The 20434-nt window shown below is 45.1% G+C and overlaps 1 protein-coding gene across 2 annotated transcripts in view; it reads left to right on the top strand.

The window, feature by feature from the left end:
• KIAA1324 (KIAA1324 ortholog) overlaps positions 1-20434 on the top strand; it is a 76291-nt gene that overhangs the window by 28563 nt on the left and 27294 nt on the right. For both annotated transcript variants that reach the window (XM_027536307.1, XM_027536308.1), the window contains exons 2-7: positions 6038-6158; positions 8631-8823; positions 13835-13982; positions 14439-14519; positions 15103-15208; positions 15340-15489. In XM_027536307.1, coding sequence (XP_027392108.1) covers positions 6038-6158; positions 8631-8823; positions 13835-13982; positions 14439-14519; positions 15103-15208; positions 15340-15489 — 799 coding nt within the window. The remainder of the gene's footprint in view (positions 1-6037; positions 6159-8630; positions 8824-13834; positions 13983-14438; positions 14520-15102; positions 15209-15339; positions 15490-20434) is intronic.

Raw genomic sequence — 20434 nt, 5'->3', positions numbered from 1 at the left:
GGGAAGGAGGGAGAGAAAGGAGCAAAGAGGGAGTCTCTGCAGTCTGACAGAGAACAATCAAAAAGGTCCTACAAGGTCAAGGTCGCTGAGTCCCAGTGTCTGCAGACCTTCCACCCAGAACCTGAATGAGAGCACTCCAGAGCAGAAAGAACACAGAACAGTTCTGGAAGCCATTCAGCTGGGGCTGAGCCACAGAGAAAGTCTCTTTGGGGACACTAATGTTCAATTCTGACATTTCACCATGATCTCCTTGTTCTGTGTTAAGCAGAGCTTACTCCTCCCTTCCAGGGAAGGGCTGGTCTCTCCTTGGCAGTCAGGATTGTTTAATGGGATCTGCTCCTGTCTGCATCACATGCTTTCTCAGCAAAGAGGCATTTGCACTGTACCAACAAACACCTACTGACCCCACTTACCAGCTCAGGTGTTTGCCTGGGGCACCCAGCCCCCATCTTGACATTCTCCCCCAAAGTATCTGCCTTTCAGGGATGCTGAGAAGGGGCTGAACCTGCAGCTGGCGGAAGAATGGGAGGGGCCTCTTCCAGACCCTAAGGCCCCTAGTCAGAATCCAGGTTTACTTAAGAACCTGTTTCTTGACTCAGGCCCTGTCCCAGCCAAGACAAACCCAAGTCATGTTGATTCCCTGCTTCCTTGGTGGCTGTGACTTTGTGTAGCACTGGTTCAGTGACCTTAAGACTCAGGATCTGAGACTCTGCTTGGTTCTGTCTGTTCTGTCTCTGGGCAGTGAGGGGGTTGGGGAGTAGGGCAGGGGCAGTGGCCGAGTGGTTACCTTTCTGGCCAGTAGCTGTCTCTGGGCAGTGATTCTTAGCTTGTCATTGTTTTACTCAAGTGGATCCATTTATCCAAACTGAACAAGATTTGTGCACTTCAATGTATATAATTTTTCCCTAAAAATAAATAAACCTAGAAAAACTAACAACAACTTTGAGTGGGGAGGAGTAGGTGGAAGTAAATAAGCAGAAATGGCAGAAACTATAAGTATAGAAGCTGGGTGATGGGTACCTGGGGGTCATCATATTCTGTCTTAAAATATACATTTGAATTTTATTGTAATAAGAAGTGAAGAAATTTAAAAAGACTTAGAAATCTCCCTCCCTGATCAAGAACCTCAAAGAAACTCATACTCTTTACTCTAGTAATTCCACTTCTGGGAATCTCTCCAAAGGAAATAATCAAAGATACACATAAAGCTTCATTGTAGTGCTATCTAAAATAAGGAAAAATTGGACAAAACTCAATGACCTGTAACAGGAGAATGGTTAGAGCAACTGTGGTGCAACCTTAAAGACACAGGAGCATGCTCGTGACCTAAAATGTAAAAAAAAAAAAAAAAAAGTCAGAAGAAGAAACTACATATCATGGGATCTTCATTTTGTTTTAAAAATGCATATGCATGGACTTCCCTGGTGGCTCAGTGGATAAGAATCCGCCTGTCAATGCAGGGCATACAGGTTCAATCCTTGTTCCAGGAAGAATCCATATGCTGCAGAGCAACTAACCTCTGTGCAGCAACTACTGAAGCCCACAGGTCCCCAAGCCCATGTGCCACAGCAAGAGAAACCCTCGTGCCGCAATGAAGAGTAGTCCCTGCAAAGCAACGAAGACTCAGCACAGCCAAAAGCAGACAAATCAGTAAATGCATATATTGTATGATTTCAGCTATGGTGGTTTAATTGCTAAGTCATGCCTGACTCTTGGGACCCCACGGACTGTAGCCTACCAGGCTGTCAGTCTGTGGGACTCTCCAGGCAAGAATACTGGAGTGGGTTGCCATTTCCTTCTCCAGGGGATCTTCCTGAGCCAGGGATCAAACCCATGTCTGTTACATCTACCCGCACTGGCAGGCGGGTTCTTTACCACTAGCTCCACCTGGGAAGCCCCAATAAATGCATATGCACATATAAAAAAATCTGTAAAGAAATGTAATAAAATGTTAGAAGTATTGATCTCTGCTTGGTAGGCTTTTGGAAGATTTTAATTTTCTTTTTAATTCTAGCCTGTATTTTCATAGTTTCTACAATTAACATTTCTTACTTTGATAATTACTTTAAAAACTGAGACATGCCATTTTGAAAGAAGAGGGGGAAAGATGGAAAGAAAAACAGATTTTCATGCACATAGCAATGTGCATATGTGCATATGTGAAATGTGTGCAATGTGCGTATGTGAAGTAATAAGGTATTGGAACTGGAAGGAATCTTAGATGTTTGAAATCACCTAAGTCCAACTTCCTCATTTTACAAATGAGAAGACTGAGGCCCAGAGCGTCAAATGTCCAGCTAAGCCATTTGTTCTTAGTCTCTCTGACTGCTTGTTTTAGCAGCTCACTGAGCTCTCATGGCCTCAGGACCTTAACAGCCTGGGCTGTATCCCCGATGTTAACCCCTGGAGGCCTGTTTGGGGAGCAGTCCTTGGATTCTCCAGTTAGTCTGGGCCACCTGTTGGCAGTGTCCTCAGCCAGTCGGGATGGAGAAATTCCCTGTCAGAAAGAAGGCCAGTGAAACACTAGACCTTGCCACCCCCTAATCACCTAGAGCTTGTCCCTCAGACAGTTGTAGCTGGCCATCTCTGTCTTTTCAGCTCTGCTTTGGCAAAGGTTACTTCTAGGCAGCTAGGTCATATGTTCCTCCTGTGTCCCATTTAAAATTGTGACTTGGGGACATGTCATGTCATTGTGCCTGGGGAGAGCAAAGAATTATATGCTGGACATACGAATGAGATCTATTTGAGTGTCTCCTGGGAACTCCCTGGTGGTCCAGAGGTTAAGACTCAGTGCTTCCACTGCAGGGAGCGTGGATTTGCTCCCTGGTCAGGGAACTAAGATCCCACATGCTGTGCAGTGCTACCAAATATAAAATAAAATTCAGAATTTTTAAATGATTTTTTTCTAAAAAGCCAAATTAAAAAAAGAAAGATTAAAATCCATGTTTTAAAAAATGTATGCATGTGTCTCCTTTGTGAATCTGCATATTATGTAGACCGTATGCTCTCCAAGTCAGGTCACTAGGTAAACTGAGGTTGTGTTGGGGAATTGATTTGTTCATAAAACTCTGAATATAATTGAGGAGTCCTGCCAATTATATCTCTGTCTAAGCCGACGTCTTGGATGGTGAGATCAACTATAGCTCAGATCTGAAACAGCTGCAGCAGAGCCACCTGCGTTGGATGGTGTGAATATCCCCAAGGGACATGAAGTAAATTAGCACATATTGAAGGGAAATTTTCTAAGGCCCGGAACCACCATTTTCCCAGCAAACCTCCCACCCAAGTGGGACACAGGGGACACCAAATGAGAGACGCCGCAGAGGCAGACGTGGCTCTTGAGTCTCCAACAGGCCAAATGCAGTCAGAGTGACTGAAATGATCTGCTCGAACAGATTTGATGTTTTAACACTAATTATCAGGCCTCAGAAGAGACCCTGGCTGCTGGCAGACAACCAATACTGTCTTAGTTAATTTTTAGATTTGGCTGTTAAATTTGGCCCTGCGCGAGATTGTGTTTGATGGGACTTCCGAGAGTGAAGGATTCCTGGTAGGAAGGCCTGGGTTCTAGCTCTGTGTGACCTTGGACAAAGCCATTTCACCCCATGGGGAGTGTTTTGTCATCTGTGCAATGGAGGAAACACCCCCTGCTCTGTTTGCCTTCTGGGGAGTTTGAAGATCAAATGAAATGGTGTAAAAGCACCATGCAAATGACAGGCATAATTACATTCACAGGCAGAACATGAATCTTTTCTGCCTGGTTCACTCAATTCTATGTAATTTACATACTGTGGATCTTACCCCTCTTTCTTACAGCAAAATCCTTTGGAGAATATCATTTTTAGACCCGAAATTGAAAATAGTTTCCTTATTCGTCCTCAGAGTCCTCTGGGATAAAGAAAAGAGTGGAATTAAAAGAAAAAAGAGACCCAGAGTGATGGTAGCCCAAGGGCACAAAGAATTCCCACCCAGGTGTTCTTTCTTTCCTAGATGACACTGACATCTGATCTAAAGTCAAAGCTTCTCATCCTAAATTAGACTCACAATCCCCCCAGCTCCTCCTTCTCCTTTGCATCTTCTCCCTCTGGATAAAAATGCCCAGTTTACACTTTGCTGTCCTGAGCCATGCTGGGCACAACCTCTAGTACCTCTAAGTGCTGGACAGACAATAGATATTTGGTAAATTATATTTATAATAAAAGACAATAGAAATGGAGCTCTAAGATTTTTCTCTCATTACCCTAAGTTTCTTAAAGTACAGATCAAAAGCAAGGTTTACCACATATCCACAAGTCTGAAATAACAGCTTGTAAGGCACACCAGCTTTTATGTTCCGAAAAGAAAGGAAAACCCCATCAATTAAAACATGACACTGCTGCTGCTGCTAAGTCGCTTCAGTTGTGTCCGACTGTGTGCGACCCCATAGACGGCAACCCACCAGGCTGCCCCGTCCCTGGGATTCTCCAGGCAAGAACACTGGAGTGGGTTGCCATTTCCTTCTCCAATGCATGAAAGTGAAAAGTGAAAGTGAAGTCACTCAGTCGTGTCCGACTTAGCAGCCCCATGGACTGCAGCCTACCAGGCTCCTCCGTCCATGGGATTTTCCAGGCAAGAGTACTGGAGTGGGATGCCATTGCCTTCTCCGTAAAACATGACACAGTGCTTCCTTATTGTGTCGGGTATAAGCCACAACTTGATTTCATAGGTGTTAAAATATGAAAGAAATATGCATCTTAGAAGAGATGAAATGAAGTCTATTTACCCCTTCCCAAAAGTACAGATTTCTCCTTTTGATTCTGATGAATTCTTAGGTTAGCCCACTTCAAACTGTCTCAGTTTTAGCCCCAGCTCCACTCCTTACATTGCATTTATGTGCAATCATCCTTCCATATGGGTAGAAGGGGGACATTAATTCTATTTTTCTTATGGATACAGTAATACAAAGTACTTTAGGGCTTGAATATAGTTTTTGGTTAAGTGAGGATTGTGAAATGCTTGTCAAAGCCAAAGTCACATTAATTCTGTGGCCTGTTGTTTGTGACAAGATTTAAAAGAGTAAGAAATGTTTTGAGTATTTGCCACAGCTATTGTGCTTTCTTTTTCCCAAGTAGTGCTTTCTGTGATTTTTGTTGCAGTGCTTCTTGTTTTATTTAATATGCTTGATTTGGCTGTTTTGTTGTTGTTATTCAGTTTATTCTTAGATCAGGTGAACTATGAGTTTTCACTGCACAGAGAAATTAGGTGTGAATACAGCCCATGGGGTCGAGAAGAGTCAGACATGACTGAGCGACTTCACTTTCACTTTCATGCATTGGAGAAGGAAATGGCAACCCACTCCAGTGCTTTTGTCTGGAGAATCCCAGGGACGGCAGAGCCTGGTGGGCTGCCGTCTATGGGGTCGCACAGAGTCGGACACGACTGAAGCGACTTAGCAGCAGCAGCAGCAGGCTGATGTGATGAGAACCCATCACCTGCCTGGGCTAAATATGATGTTTTCATAAAATTTGAGGCAGGAATTCATAGTTTTTTCAGGGCAGAAGAGAGCATGAAGAATGTAGGGAAATCAGGGGAAATAGAAATACAGCTTTTGTGACAATCCTTTGTAATTTTTCATGGGCCGGTCCGTGTTTGTAAATTCTGCAGTTTGGGACAAGAAAAAATCCACCTATTTCTAGCCTGTTCTTTAGTCACCTTCTCACATTGCTCTGGCCTAATAGGACATTATTTATACACAACAGCAGAGAGACATGAAAAAGCGGGCGGGGGGATGGGGGGCGGTGGCGGTTTTAGGGACTAGACCATGGCTGGTGGAGAGGAATGATCAAAATGGCCATATAGGCCCTGTATGTTCTTGATAAGGATCATTTCAGCTCCACGATGCCTTGCCCCTTCCTGTAGCAACCCCCTCCCCTGGGGCCCAGGGCCCATTACTGTGATGGTGAGTGTCAGTAGCCTTCTGGCTGGACAGGAAGTAGGTGGGAAGCTGTTAATGTCTGACAGATGCTAATGCATACTTTGCCCCTTCTCTCCCCTGCAGTCTGAGTACCACTATGAGTACACCGCGTGTGACAGCACAGGTTCCAGGTGGAGGGTCGCCGTGCCGCACACCCCGGGCCTGTGTACCAGCCTCCCCGACCCCGTCAAGGGCACCGAGTGCTGTAAGCAGTCCTGCCTCTCAGCTTTGGCCTCTGCCCCAAGCCCCCTACCATCCGAGTTAGGCCCTTCCTGACAGTGCGGCTGCCTCAAGGAATCAGATCTCCCCACCCCTGCCTCCCCATCCACCAAATCCTGAGATTTGGTGCAGGAGTGCTATTTCATGGATGGGAATCTCAATTTATTTTTCTTTTCAAATTTAAATCCCATCACAGTATAAAGTAAAAATCATTCCAGCTGTGTGTCACTTAGATATTTTTCTCTGTTTGCATACATTTTCTGTTCTGGTCTGTGCATTTCTCTCCAGTCTACACTCTCCAGCCACAGTCACTCATTAGGAAAGACTGTGATTTGCAGTCGTTCTTGAAAAGGAAGCCAGAGAAGATAAATTTCTGCAGAGACAGATCTTTAAAATGCACTGGGCATCACTTCAGGGAACAAGAATGTTCCCTGATTGGGGAGCTGACCATGCAACCGGAAAGGCAGTGACTTGCCTGCAGCTCCTATTCCCTCCTCTAGGACTCTGTAGCTACAACTTTCCTATCACTAGCAGCTATTTTCCCTGTGCTGTTCCTTTTAGAAAAGGCAAAAACAAAATATTTTTTATTTTTAACAATAAAGATCAGGAACTAGACTCAAGGAATCTTTGATGATTTGGAAAGGAGATTGGGGGCATTTAAAATCTAAAATATGCTTAGCCTAGTGCCTGATTCAGTAGGTGAGCAAATAAATACTTGTTAAATCAATAAATGGATATTGCTAAGATCTGAGTATTAACAGAAACAAATCAGCCATCTTCAGTAAACTTGGCCAGTGTTCTTAATATGTGCACCTGCGATGTGAACCACAAAGATAAATAAGGCACAGCCTCTGCCTTCAGAAGCGTACAGTCTGGTGGGAGGAGCAGACATCCGTTTATCCATTCATTTTTTCAGCAAACCTTAGGGGAGGTCCTGCTGTGGCTGTGCCGGTTGCTGAGCCACCATGCCTGGAGGAGCTCAGAGCCTGGTAGGAGGCACACATCAGTATGATGTGTTAGATGAGGTGAAAAGAATGGGCCTATGGATGCTTAGGGATCAGGAACAGCTGGGTGAACCACTCAAGCAAAAGCTTGGAGGTGGGAGACATCAGACACATTCAGAAAAGAGGATGTGGCCTGAGGTGGAGACAACACAGGGAGGGGATGGATGGGAGTGGGGTAGAGGAGGGTCTGGAGTGCAAGATTAAGCCAGTTGGGGTTAGGTTGGGGGAAAATTGTAAAAGACTTTGAGTGCCAAATTGAGAGCTTAAGTCTGTAACCAAAAGTTGGTGGGTGGTGCCTGATTATTTTTTAAATAACAGAAATAATAGTATGGGCTTCTCTGGTGGTTCAGTGGTTAGGAATCCACCTGCCAATGCAGGGGTCATGGGTTCAATCCCTGGACTGGGAAGATCCCACATGCTGCAAGGCAACTAAGCCTGTGCACCACAACTACTGAGCCCTTGCACTTCAACTACTGAAGTCTGCTTGCCTGGACCCCATGCTCTGCAGCAAGAGAAGCCACTGCAATGAGAATCCATGCACCACCACTAGAAGAGTTGCCCCAGCTCGCGGCCACGAGAGAGATAAAGACCCAGTGCAGCTACACATAAATAAATTTTAAAAAGAAATAAGTATGTATCAGTATTTTAGAAAGATACTTCTGACCACAGAATCAGCAAAAACAAGAAATAGGCAACTCGTTAGGAGGACGTTGCAATGGTTGAGCTCACCTAACAGATCACAGTAATCCCAACCAGCATGGTGCCAGTGGGACCAGAAAGGAGAAGACAGAGGCCAGAGACAACAGGAAATCCAAGGCCGAAACGCCAGGCGCCCTTCAGAGGGGTCAGAACGAGAGACTCTGGTACCCTCTTTTACTGGGGAGCTCTCAGAATGGCTGAGGAAATGAGAAGAATAGCCCAAAATGCTGCAACAAGGTCCTACGTCTTTTTTTTTTTTTTTAAATAACAGCTTTGGGAATTCCTTGGGAGTCCAGTGGTTAGGACTCCATGCTTTTATGGTTCAATCTCTGGTGGAGAAACTAAGATCCCACAAGCCATATGGCACAGCCAATAGATAAATCAATGATGATTCACCCCTGTAAGTTCTAAAATTCAATGGTTTTTAGACTATTCACAGAATTACATAATTATCACCACTATCTAATCTCAGAATATTTTTATCACCCCAGAAAGAAACTTCATATCCATTAGCCATCTCTCCCCATGCCCCCTCCCCCAAGTCCCTGGTGCCACAGATCTACTTTCTGTCTCTATGGATTTGCCTAATCTGGACAGTCCATGCAAGCGGGGTCATAGAAGATGCACCATGGCTCTTAGTGTGTGAAACCCTTAGGTCTCCATCCTCTGCTCCTCCCTCTAGGATGCCCACACCCGCCCACTTCTAGGTGGCAGCAGCCTCACCACCTGTCCTTGTCCCCGCTCTTGTGTTCCAGCCTTCTCTTGCAAAGCTGGGGAGTTTCTGGACATGAAGGACCAGTCGTGTAAGCCGTGTGCTGAGGGTCGCTACTCCCTTGGCACAGGCATCCGGTTCGATGAGTGGGATGAACTGCCCCATGGCTTTGCCAGCCTCTCAACCAACATGGAGATCGAGGACAGCACCTTGGAGTCCACCGAAAACTGTACTTCGTGAGTCGCTCCTCTCCCCCTGCCCCTCCCCCTTAGCCCCTCACCTCCCTTACCTCCCTGCTCCCCATGCTGGGGAAGGGGCTGCAGAGAGCACTCCACAGCCTCCTCTCCTTCTCCTTGGGGTGAGGGCTGGAGCAGGGCCCCCCTGGACTGCTGGATGTGCTGCCCACTCAGCCCAGCCTTACTGACCTAAGCTTACCAGCGACTGATAAGCACTTGTGACAGGTGAAAACCACCAGGAGATAGACGTTGATAAGATGCACAAGGGTCAAATGGCCCAGTCTGTTTAGGACAAAATCCAGTTGAATTCTACCATGGAATTTTGGGTCAGCCAAAACACTTCCTTAATTTGATTGCAACACTCTGTGCAAAGCCTCGAGTATCTTCCTGGCTTTGGTGTCAACTTCTAAATCTGGTCTCCTAATCCTAAGTTTATGGGTTTGGGGAGATAAAGTAGGACCAGAGCTTTGGTCAGTCATGGCTGAGATGTTCCAAACACTTTGAGACCCTGGTGACCAGAGAATTCTCCAGCTCAGAAGAGGATCTTTTCAGTAATTGAAAAACTCAGTCCAAGGTGCTTACAGAATGGGTGAGCTGCCCTTACCCAATCTTTACATATTTAATTCTAAGGATAAGAATTATATGATGTGCCTTGGTTCAGGCACTATTCCAGATGCTTTGCATACATTATTTTTTCTAATCCTCACGAGAACCCTTGTGAGGGTGAAACAGGTATTATTGTTCTCATTACACAGATTTGGAACTGGAGGCTCAGAGAGGTTAAATGACTTGTCCTTTGTTATCCAGCTTACAACTGGGGAGACTAGAATTCATCCTCAGTCCCAAGCTTTCACTGCCCCATGCTACCGCCTTCAAATAACATTTAGTGTGTTCAAGACAATACTTGGGTCTTAGAGAGGAAAAGTTGGGGGGGTTGCATGGATGTAAAAGACAATCGTCCACTACTCTTTGTTAAATATTGACAAGGAATATAGGAGAAAAGTACATGAAAGTTTCTCTTATACCCAATCAAAAGGATAAAAAAATTAATTGTATTACACATGAATTTTTAAAAGTTAGAGCAATATGTCCCATTCCTATACTTAAATATCCTAGAAGCACCACTGTCTGAGCCAGGCAGCAGGTCTTTTAACAGTCCAATGTTTATGTTATTTTAGAGTTCAGTATTATGAGTCAAAGGGCTTCCCCAGTGGCTCAATGGTAAGAATAAGTCTACAGTGCAGGAGACACAAGAAGACACGTTGTTCAATCTCTTGGTCAGGAAAATCCCCTAGAGGAGGAAATGGCAATTTACTTCAGTAGTCTTGCCTGGAAAGTCCCATGGACAGAGGATCCTGGTGGACTATATAGTCCATAGCATCGCAGTCGGACATGACTGAAGCAACTTAGCATGTATGCATGCAAGGTGGAAATGAGATGATACTTGGAAAGATTTGCAATCTTGGAAAGATTTGGAGTGATTCCTGGCATTAGAAATAAATCAAGACAGATTGTTATTATTAAACATGAAATGATCTTCACTAGGAAAAGCTCTGACAAAAGTCAGAATTGTAATGCATTTTGCAAATGTAACCCACTTATGGCATCTTTTAATTATTCATCCACCTTCAGGAGTTATTTATAGCTGATGCCGTGGAGCACATCAGCTTTAAGTGCTGTCTCTTTTAACAAGGAGAAATCAATACCATTAGGTTAGCTGGGTATCTTGAATGAGCTCAGCTGAGGCATTTTGGATATGTTTTCACTTGAGAATAACACTAACTGTTGAAGAGCTGGAAGTACCATATTATTCTGACAAACACAGGGGGAAAACAGTGAACTAATCTGAGGTTCCCTTATCATTGTTCAGTCGCTCGGTGATGTCCGACTCTTTGCGTCCTCATGGACTGCAGCCCGCCAGGCTTCCCTGTCCTTCACCATCTCCTGGAGCTTGCTCAGACTCATGCCCATTGAATCGGTGATGAGGATTTGGAACCTTACCTGGTCATTATTAGTCATTGGCGACCAGGGCTGGTCTCAGGCAGAGCAGTGAAATAGCACAATTGTCTTTGATCACCGTCTCTTACATTCATCTGTTTAATGCCCTGAGTCCCTCTCTCACGCCAGATCCATGGCTTGGTGCTGATGACACAGAAGTGAGCAAATTAAGTTTGGTCTCTGCCCTCACGGCATCAACAAGCCAGGCAGGAAGATAAGCAATTCAAGAAGAATTAAAGTGTGATCAGAAGAGATGCGATAAGATGTTCAACCTCATTAATAATCAAGGAAATAAGGTTTAAAGCCCAGGGAGACACCAGTGTTCTATCATATCATACTAGCAACAATGTAAAGTCTGACCATTCTAAATGTGGGGAGGATGCGGAGCAACAGGAGTTTTCTGCCGGTGGGTGTAGTTGATAACATCTACTCTGGGGCATAACATAGCTGTAGCTGGTAAAGTTGGAGGTTCACAAACCCTGTGACCCAGTGGTTCTACTCACCAACCCCATTCCCCAGCCAGGCTTCAGACACGTGTAGGAGGAGACCAGTGCCAGAATATTCCTAAAAGAGTGTGCACAAATCAAAAAATTGGAAACAACCTAAATGCCCATCAACAAGTAGTGCATAAATACATGTGGGTGAACCGTAGAAAGCAATCTTATATGCTAGTGAAAATGAAAGAAGAGCTTTTATTCATCCGTGAATATCGACGAATCCCTTGATCATTATACATGTTGAAGAAAGAAAAGCAAGTTTCAGAATCCATGAGTATGATACCATTTACACAGGTTTAAAAATAGGCAAAGCAATATCATACAGTATATTGTTGAGAGATACATACACAATGAGTAAAGGGCAGAGAACCACAAGGGGCTATTAAGCACCAAATTCCAGAAAGTGGTTACTTGGCAGTGGGAAAAGGCTTGTGTGATGTAGATGGGGTTGAAACTAGCTAGGGGAACACGAAGGCTTCTGCTGTGTTGCATTTATTTCTTTTTTAAAATACTTGTTTGTTTATTTGGCTGCATTGGGTCTTAAATGTGGCACACAGAATCTTCACTGGGTCATGTGGGATCTTTCACTGTGGCCCACCAACTCTCTAATTGTGGCACATGGGCTCCAGAGATCATGGGCTCAGTAGTTGTGGAGTATGGGCTAGTTGCTCTGCAGCATGTGGGATCTTAGTTCCCTGACCAGGGATCCAACCCACATCACCTGCATTGGGAGGTGAATTCTTAACCACTGGACCACCTGAGAAATCCCTGTGTTGCATTTCTTAAACAAGGTGGCAGGTCTTGGATATTTCACATATTTAAATGAAATACAATAGGATTTTACTCCTTGGAAGGAGAGTTATGACCAACCTAGACAGCATATTAAAAGACATTACTTTGTCAACAAAGGTCCATCTAGTCAAGGCTATGCTTTTTCCAGTGGTCATGTATGGATATGAGAGTTAGACTATAAAGAAAGCTGAGCACTGAAGAATTGATGCTTTTGAACTGTGGTGTTGAAGACTCTTGAGAGTCCCTTGGACTGCAAGGAGATCCAACCAGTCCATCCTAAAGGAGATCAGTCCTGGGTGTTCATTGGAAAGACTGATGTTGAAGCTGAAACTCCAATACTTTGGCCACCTGACGCAAAGAGCTGACTCATTGGAAAAGACCCTGATTCTGGGAAAGATTGAAGGCAGGAGGAGAAGGGGACGACAGAGGATGAGATGGCTGGATGGCATCATCGACTCGATGGACGTGCGTTTGGGTCAACTCCGGGAGTTGGTGATGGACAGGGAGGCCTGGCGTGCTGTGGTTCATGGGGTCTCAAAGAGTCGGACATGACTGAGCGACTGAACTGAACTGAACTGTGATCATGAGAGGGAAAGAGTAAGAGCTGAATGCACACGTAGCACAAGCAGGGCAAGGCGGACTTCTCAGATTAGGTGACATTTATTCTGAGACATGAGCAGGAATTTTAGGTGGAGGGAGGAGGAAGTTTGTTGAAGGAGAGAACAGTGCATGGGAAGACCCAGAGGTGAGAGAAAGTTTCGCAGAAGAATTGAAAGAAATTCTGTAGGGTGAGTATAGAGAGTGGGTGAAGGGTTTGTAAACTATCCTGAGGGCAACAGGGAGCCACAGACTGAGTGCAACTGGGGGCGACACAGCCGCAGTGTCAGGCAGGGAAGTGGTACGGGCTGATTTTTGTTCTGGAGGCTCCCTCCAGCCACACCGTGGAGAAGGGATTGGAGGAGGCAGGTCGATGCTGGAAGGTGGGTTGGGATTGATTCAGAGCTGAAGGGTATTTGGGGAGGAAAAGGAGAGCCCTTGGGTAGGGTAGACAGAATAGAGATATTTAGAAAATAAAATCAACATCCCTTCTCCCTTCCCCCTTCCCATAAAACCAGTTCCTAGTAGTATCTAAAAGTGGACATTAAAAAACAAACAAACAAACAAACAAAAAACGGATTAGACTGGATAGATTTCTGAGTTCTACAAAACAGCTTTATCGACTTTCTTTGACAACTTTGAATTAGGCAAACCTGGGTTTGAATCTCAGCCCTGTCACTTGCTGGCTGTGTTATATTGGGCAAGACACTCAACAAGCCTCAGTCTTCTATCCATTAAATGGGGACAAAATTGCACTTCCTCTTACTGATAAAAAGAAATCATGAACACAAAATATGTAGTTCATTATCTGGGCGATAATAAGCAACCAATAAATGTTATCTACCCCACACCCCCCCACTCCTCACCTGCACAATATTGCCTGCCGTCTGCCTTCTGGGTAGTTCTGTATAATGTGGGGGTGCACCTACCTGACCGCCCCTTGGCTGTACCTCCAGGCTCCTTGACCCAGACGTCATTCTTCACTGAACATTTTCAGGTGTAAGCTTCCGCTTATGAATCACAAGTCTGAAATTCTGCAGAGACCTAGCAGGACATGAGACCTGAGATCGCGCAAGCCCTGGTGGGCTGGCCTCCTGACTGTGAGCTTGGCTCCCATTTCCTCACAGGTCCAAGTGGGTTCCGCTGGGAGACTATATCGCCTCCAACACAGACGAGTGCACGGCCACGCTGATGTATGCCGTCAACCTGAAGCAGTCCGGCACTGTTAACTTTGAATACTACTACCCAGACTCTAGCATCATCTTCGAGTTTTTTGTAAGCCCCTGGCTGGGGGGCAGGGGAAGGTGGGAGATAAAGACCCCATAAGGCTCAGATGCATTTACAGAAATCACACACAGTCCCGCTTGGGAAATTTTCACAGTCGTTTTTCCCTCTGGAGAGAACTGTGGTCAAAATGAGCTGAAGCTTCAAGAGTTAAAGAAAAGATGGAAGTCAAAGGATGCTGGTGGGGAACAGTACAGTCTGGGAGAGTCCTAGGTGCTTTCCCGTGTTCTGACATGAAAATAGCTCTGAGTTCTGCAACATTTCTTTAGTGTCAATGTACTGACATCCTGTGTGTGTTAACTAGCTCCTGCCCTACTTCAAGGATCATGAGTTCTGAGCTGTCTTTCTTCCATAAGAGGGACCCTGTGGAGGGCTGGTGCTTTGTGGGGTAAGACACTTGTTTCCTTATAAAGCTGAGACTCTGATCTTAAATTCCTGCTGCCTCAGGTTCAGAATGACCAGTGCCAGCCCAATGCAGATGACTCGAGGTGGATGAAAACCACAGAGAAAGGATGGGAATTTCACAGTGTGAGTATCAGAGCAGCCCTCTCCCTAGAGACCCCAGAAAAGGGACCAAGGAACAAAGGCCTCTTCCTCCCAGTCTGGGCCTCCACCCTTCTCTCCTTGGAGGGCAGGAGCCTGACAACATGAGGATGCTGTAGTTTCTCTCGTGAGTTGACATAATATGGATGTGAACTGACTCGATCCTCTGGCTTGATCCCAAGGACCAGAGCTCTGCAGGTTTAAAGGGCCCAGTTCCTGGGGCTGGGCATGGATGAACAGAACCAGAGAAGAAAAAGGAGGGAGATTCCGCCTTGCTGTTGTCAGTATCTTCAGGTCCCTTCATTGGTCTCACCGCAGAAATGCTCATGATATATGTGATTGAGGGAGACAAGGGAGAGGACATTGAGAGAGTTGGAGGAGGAGGCTTCGGAGGAGCGAGGAACTGAGCCAAGGGGGCAGAAGGGCAATGCTGAGGAGGCGGAGGGAGAGGAGCAGAAGAGGAGCTGCCATGCAGGCTGCAACAGGAGGGGTCCCTCCAGGAGGCTGATGCAATGGACCAGCAGCATCTGTCTCTGTGAGTGAACTCTTTCCTGTTTGTGGTTTTTAGGTCGAGCTAAATCGAGGCAATAACGTTCTCTACTGGAGAACCACAGCCTTCTCAGTGTGGTCCAAAGTCTCCAAGCCCGTGCTGGTGAGAAACATTGCCATAACAGGTATGGATTGTAGACAGTGGGGTTGGGTCTGGGGTCTGATGCTGACTTCTGCAGGGAGGGTGGGGTTAGTCCCCACAGCCCTCAGTCTCCAGGCTCAATCCTTGCCTTTCTGTGTGGTTCTTCCTCCCCAGGGGTGGCCTACACTTCAGAATGCTTCCCCTGCAAACCTGGCACGTACGCAGACCAGCAGGGCTCCTCTTCCTGCAAACTATGCCCAGCCAACTTTTATTCCAATAAGGGAGAAACTTCCTGTCACCAGTGTGACCCTGACAAATATTCAGGTGAGGGCAGGAAGAGTTTGGTGTTTCAGGAGCGGTGGGGCCGGGGTGGGGGCGGGGTGGGGGGCAGGGGGGTTAGGGGTGGGGTAGGGTGGGGCGGGGGGAGGTACCAACATATATACAGAGATGAACAGGAAGTGGAGCCACCCTTTCAGCCAAGCTGAAGATGATTCTTCTAGAGCCCTTGTTTTCTGGGCCCTGGAAGAGCCTGGCTAATCCACCAATCACTCTTGAAATGAAATCATTCAATAAGTATTTATCAAGCCATTACTATCTGCCAGGCCTTATTCTAGGTGTTTGGAATACATCAGTAAACAAATTAGATAAGGATCCCCGTCTTCATGCTCTTCCCTGGTAGCTCAGTTAGTAAAATATCTGCTTGCAATGTAGGAGACCTGGGTTCGATTCCTGGGTCAGGAAGAGCCTCTGGAGAAGGGAATGGCAGCCCACTCCAGTATTCTTGCGGAGAATTACATGGACAAGGAACCTGGCAGGCTGCAGTCCATGGGGTGGCAAAGAGTCAGACACGAATGAGCGACTAATATTTTCACTTTCTGTCTTCATAGAATTTACATCCTGGAATGTAAATGGAATAAGTAATAACTATAATAACTAAATAATAAATATGTAATAAAGTGTATTGTATATTAGACAGCAAAAAGTGCAGGGTACCATAGCAAAAAGAAAAAGCAGCTCAGAATTAGAGGAATTAGAAAAGCTAGGGAAAGGGGTTGCAATTGTTTTTTGTTTTTTAATAAAACCTTAAATAAGATTATAAATATTATATACAGTAGATAAAGAGGTATAAATTTATGTTTTTAAGTTTATAACAATTATTATCAGTTAATTTAGAAGAGCCATGAGGTTGTATTGATGTGTAAAACATTTTGATAGCAAGAAGCTATAATCTTTTATGCATTGAACTCAAAGCATCCACTGAATTTAAAGCAGGCCTTGTCAAAAAATCCAGGATTCCTTGGAACACAGTTTGAAAACAACCACTCCTCTTAAGGAAGATAAGATGACAGCGAATAGCAGCCTATTTCTGCAGTCCCTGAATAACTTCCTGAAGCAGCCCAACTTGAGAAATGGAACCTAGCTACTTGAGAGGATCTTGGGAGTAGCAGGGCTCTGGTATAAGATGGGCAGTGTCCCCAGAGGTCCCTGTGCTCAGACAATAGCCCAGGGACCAATCTCCAAGACAGGTTCTGAAACAGATAGGGAGAGAGAAAGAATCCTCTCCCTTCCCCTGCAAATGCTCATAACTATTCCAGTTTTCCTTTTTCACACAGAACTATATACAAATCCAGGCTCCCCTGATGGCTCAGTGGTAAAGAACCTGTCTGCCAAGGCAAGAGATGAAGGTTTGATCCCTGGCTTGGGCAGATCCCCTGGAGAAGGATATGGCAACCCACTCCAGTACTCTTGCCTGGGAAATCCCATGGACAGAGGAGCCTGGTAGGCTATTGTCCATGGGGTGGCAAAAGAGTCAGACACATCTTAGGAAGTAAACAACAATATACATAAACCGAGCTCAAGGCCCTCTCTTAAGCAGACCTCCCCCCTATCTTTACACAGACACACCCGCCCTTTGCACACGCATTACAGTACATGATTGCTCAGCCAAGACCAGCCACTGACCTTGTGAACTGCTTATTTCTACACCAATCCTAAAACAAAAGTCCTATTTATCTACTCAGATCTTGCCCAATGAGTGTAGTTTTCAGCAACAACAGAGATGTTTAGCTCTTAGGGGAAGTTTTTATCTTTAAGTCTAAATTCCTGTTTTTTCACTTGAATTTCTTATTTCTCTTCCCTGCTCTGTCAATAGCAGTCTTTGTTAGTCATTTTCTCCGGCTCCCTTTCCAGCCCGGCTGTAGTACAGGATTTGAAGGGCAAGGTGGTTCTAGAAAAAATACCTATGGGTGTTTTGATCAGCACTATGTAAATGGATGTCTATCCACAGAGCTGTTCTAAAAGTATTACTTTGGGAGTTTATATTCTTGCCATCTAGTCTTCTTTTGCCATTGATTTCTCAATCCACCCCTTTGACTGGAAAGTGAGTTTTTACTATGAAGAATATGTTCAACTCAGGGGTACAAAGAGCATTTAATTTCTTGGGGACTTGATTCTTCCAGAATACAGAGTCGGTGGGAGATTTCAAAAATGCAGAGTATGATGAGAGCCTCTGGTGCAATGTACATGAAGGGAGTGACAGGAGACCCTGTGACCAGCTAGCCTTTTGTTTGTAAATATATTCCAAGTGCTTACCAAGCTGAGTGCCAGGGCTTGGGCTGGGGTTAGAGCTGGAACCTGCCCTCCAGCTTCTGTTAAAAGTGGAAACGTGGTTTAAAAAAAACACCAAGTGAAGTAACTCCTTGGTACAGGAGGTGCTGAAATAGGAGTGTTGAGTGTAATGTGTGGTGGTGGAAGCAAAAGAGGGGAGTGGTCCGTCCTCTCTGGGGAGGGAGGAAAGGCTGCACTAGATGTGGCCTTGAAAGATAACTGTTTTGAAAGATGAGTTGGTGATTTGATGGAGGCAGGATGTTCTGGAAGGAGCCACGGCCAGAAGGCTCAGGGATCCAGGAATAACTCAGCATCACTGGAGCTTACTTGGAGAGAATTAGCATCGAAGGCTAATGGGTAGGCAGGGAACAGGTTATGGATGAACCCTTCTGTGCCACTGCTACTGGGATTTGATCCTATCAGCAGTGGAAGACATTAAAGAATTTAAAACTGGAGAATGACATAATCTGGCTTGTACTTTTGAAGTCCACTCTGGTTGCCATTTGGAAAAGGTATGAGGAAAGGAAGAGCTGGAGACAGAGACCACAGTCAGATTTCTTTCAGCAGCCGCCATTGTCCATATCCAGGACCTAGAGTAATGAGGAGTGGATGGGGGCGGAGATGTCAAGGACAAAGCCTTGATGGAAAGTGTCTTTGTTACTGATAGCTTAAATTTCATCACTAGGGTTAATTCCTCTGTGCTATGTTCAATACTAGGGACTCATTTCCTAGTAGAATAGCATAGTGTTTCAGAGCATGGGCTCCAAGAACGAAATCATTACAGGTCAGATCCCTGCTCCACCACTTACTAGCTGTGCCACCTTGGGCAAGTCACTTGCCTGTGCCTCAGTTTTCTCACCTCTAGAATGGGAATGATAATTGTATCTGCCTCATAGTGTCATTGTGTGGATGGGTGAAAACAAAGAATTTAGAACACTGTCTGGCATGTAGTAAGAACTAGTTTTATTTATTCATTTGCATTAAGGCCTGTCCCAGCAGTCCTCTTCTGCTGTGACCACACTCTGGGTATAGGTAACAATAAGAAGTCACTGGTCCAGCACTTTATAGTTTACAAAACGATCTCATTTATTACTCATAGCACAGTGCAGGAATGACTTCCTCATTTACAAATGAATAAACAGAAGCTCAGAGAGGTTCCCTGGTGACTCAGTGGTAAAGAACCTACCTGCCAATTCAGGAAACTCAGGTTTGATCCCTGGGTCAGAAGGTCCCCTGGAGAAGGAAATGGCAACCTATTCCACTTTTCTTGCCTAGAAAATCCCATGGACAGAGGAGCCCGGCAGGCTACAGTCCATGGGGTCGCAAAGAGTCAAATCTGACTTAGCAACTAAACAACAATAGAGAGGTTAGGGATTTGCCCAGAGTCTGTGCTGGGGTCAGAGCTGAGTTTTGTGTTCATTAGGTACTTAAATGGTCAGGGGAAATGTTTTCTTTGGATAAAAAGGATCAGAATGAGGTTATACTTTCAGAGGTGGGAAGAAGATGCAAAAAGAGCTGGTGGAGCCCCCCAAAATAAACTTTATCTTCATACAGTTTTGCCCAGGGCCAATCCTACAGGAATCACTTTTCATTTTCTCACCAAACATCTAGGCCAATCTTTCAAACTTGACCAGTCCCCAGTTTTAACACCTTGATGAAACCTGAGCTAGGAACGTGAGGTCTGGCTCAGCGTTTGGGTTAATCATTTGTTAAAACCCGTCTAGCCTTAGTCAATGTGTAAACAGCTGGACCTGTTGCTGAAACCTGGAGCTGGGGTGTCAGTTTGAATAAATATTTGACAAGCAGAGAAAGGTGCTTATGTGGAACACACTTTCTAACACATAACTTGCAATTTGCTAAATCTAATATGCAAGGTCCTGGGAATTGATTTGTTTTCAGCATCTCCCCCCAAATTTCTCCTGGCCGGGTGTGTCAAAACCAGGAGTCCCTGGATTCCCTTATGTTGAAATAGGCCCTTGCTTATTAACCGAGTAAATGAGCTCAGAAGACCCCAGGTGCTTCTCAGCCAGCAGCTTCCTCTCACCCAGGATAACAAGATGGGAACAGAAGAGGCCCCAGTGCAGACCAACAACATAGTACTAGGAGATTCTCAGATCTAGCAACTCATTTGTTGCCTTGGGAAGAAAAGGCCAGTTGAGAAATAAGCCTTAACTGGAAAGAAGGGAAACTTTAATCCTTATTAAAAGTTCCATGATGGTTACCAAACAAAAAGATTTCTTATAAATCCAGGTGATAATAGTTACCAGCATTTAGCAAGTTCCTACTTACAATGTGTCAGGTATGTGCTGATTCCAGCAAGGCAGATGTTACTCTTCTTGCTGTACAGGTTGAGAGCACAAAGGTTCAGAGAGGTTAAGTAACTTGCCAGAAGTGACACAGCTACTAAGTGATTACACAGGATCCAAATCCAGATCTGTCTGACTTAAAAATCTCATTCCATTCTACTAAAATGCTCATCAAGCAATATTGAGAGAGAAGGTCTCACCATCATCACCTGCTTACCTGCAGGCGACACAGCAGTCATACCAGGGACAGTAGCAGTCGGAGCAGTATTGTCCCGGCACTCTATAAAGCAGTGGTTTTCACTCTGGAGAAAGTGAATTCCCTGGAAATTTTTTTTTTAATTGTATGAATTAGAGGA

The sequence above is a fragment of the Bos indicus x Bos taurus genome, chromosome 3, assembly GCF_003369695.1.
Source record: "Bos indicus x Bos taurus breed Angus x Brahman F1 hybrid chromosome 3, Bos_hybrid_MaternalHap_v2.0, whole genome shotgun sequence".
NCBI classification, from domain to species: Eukaryota; Metazoa; Chordata; class Mammalia; order Artiodactyla; family Bovidae; genus Bos; species Bos indicus x Bos taurus.
Note: the sequence above shows the minus strand (reverse complement) of the source record. Positions and strands in the feature narration are given on the sequence as shown.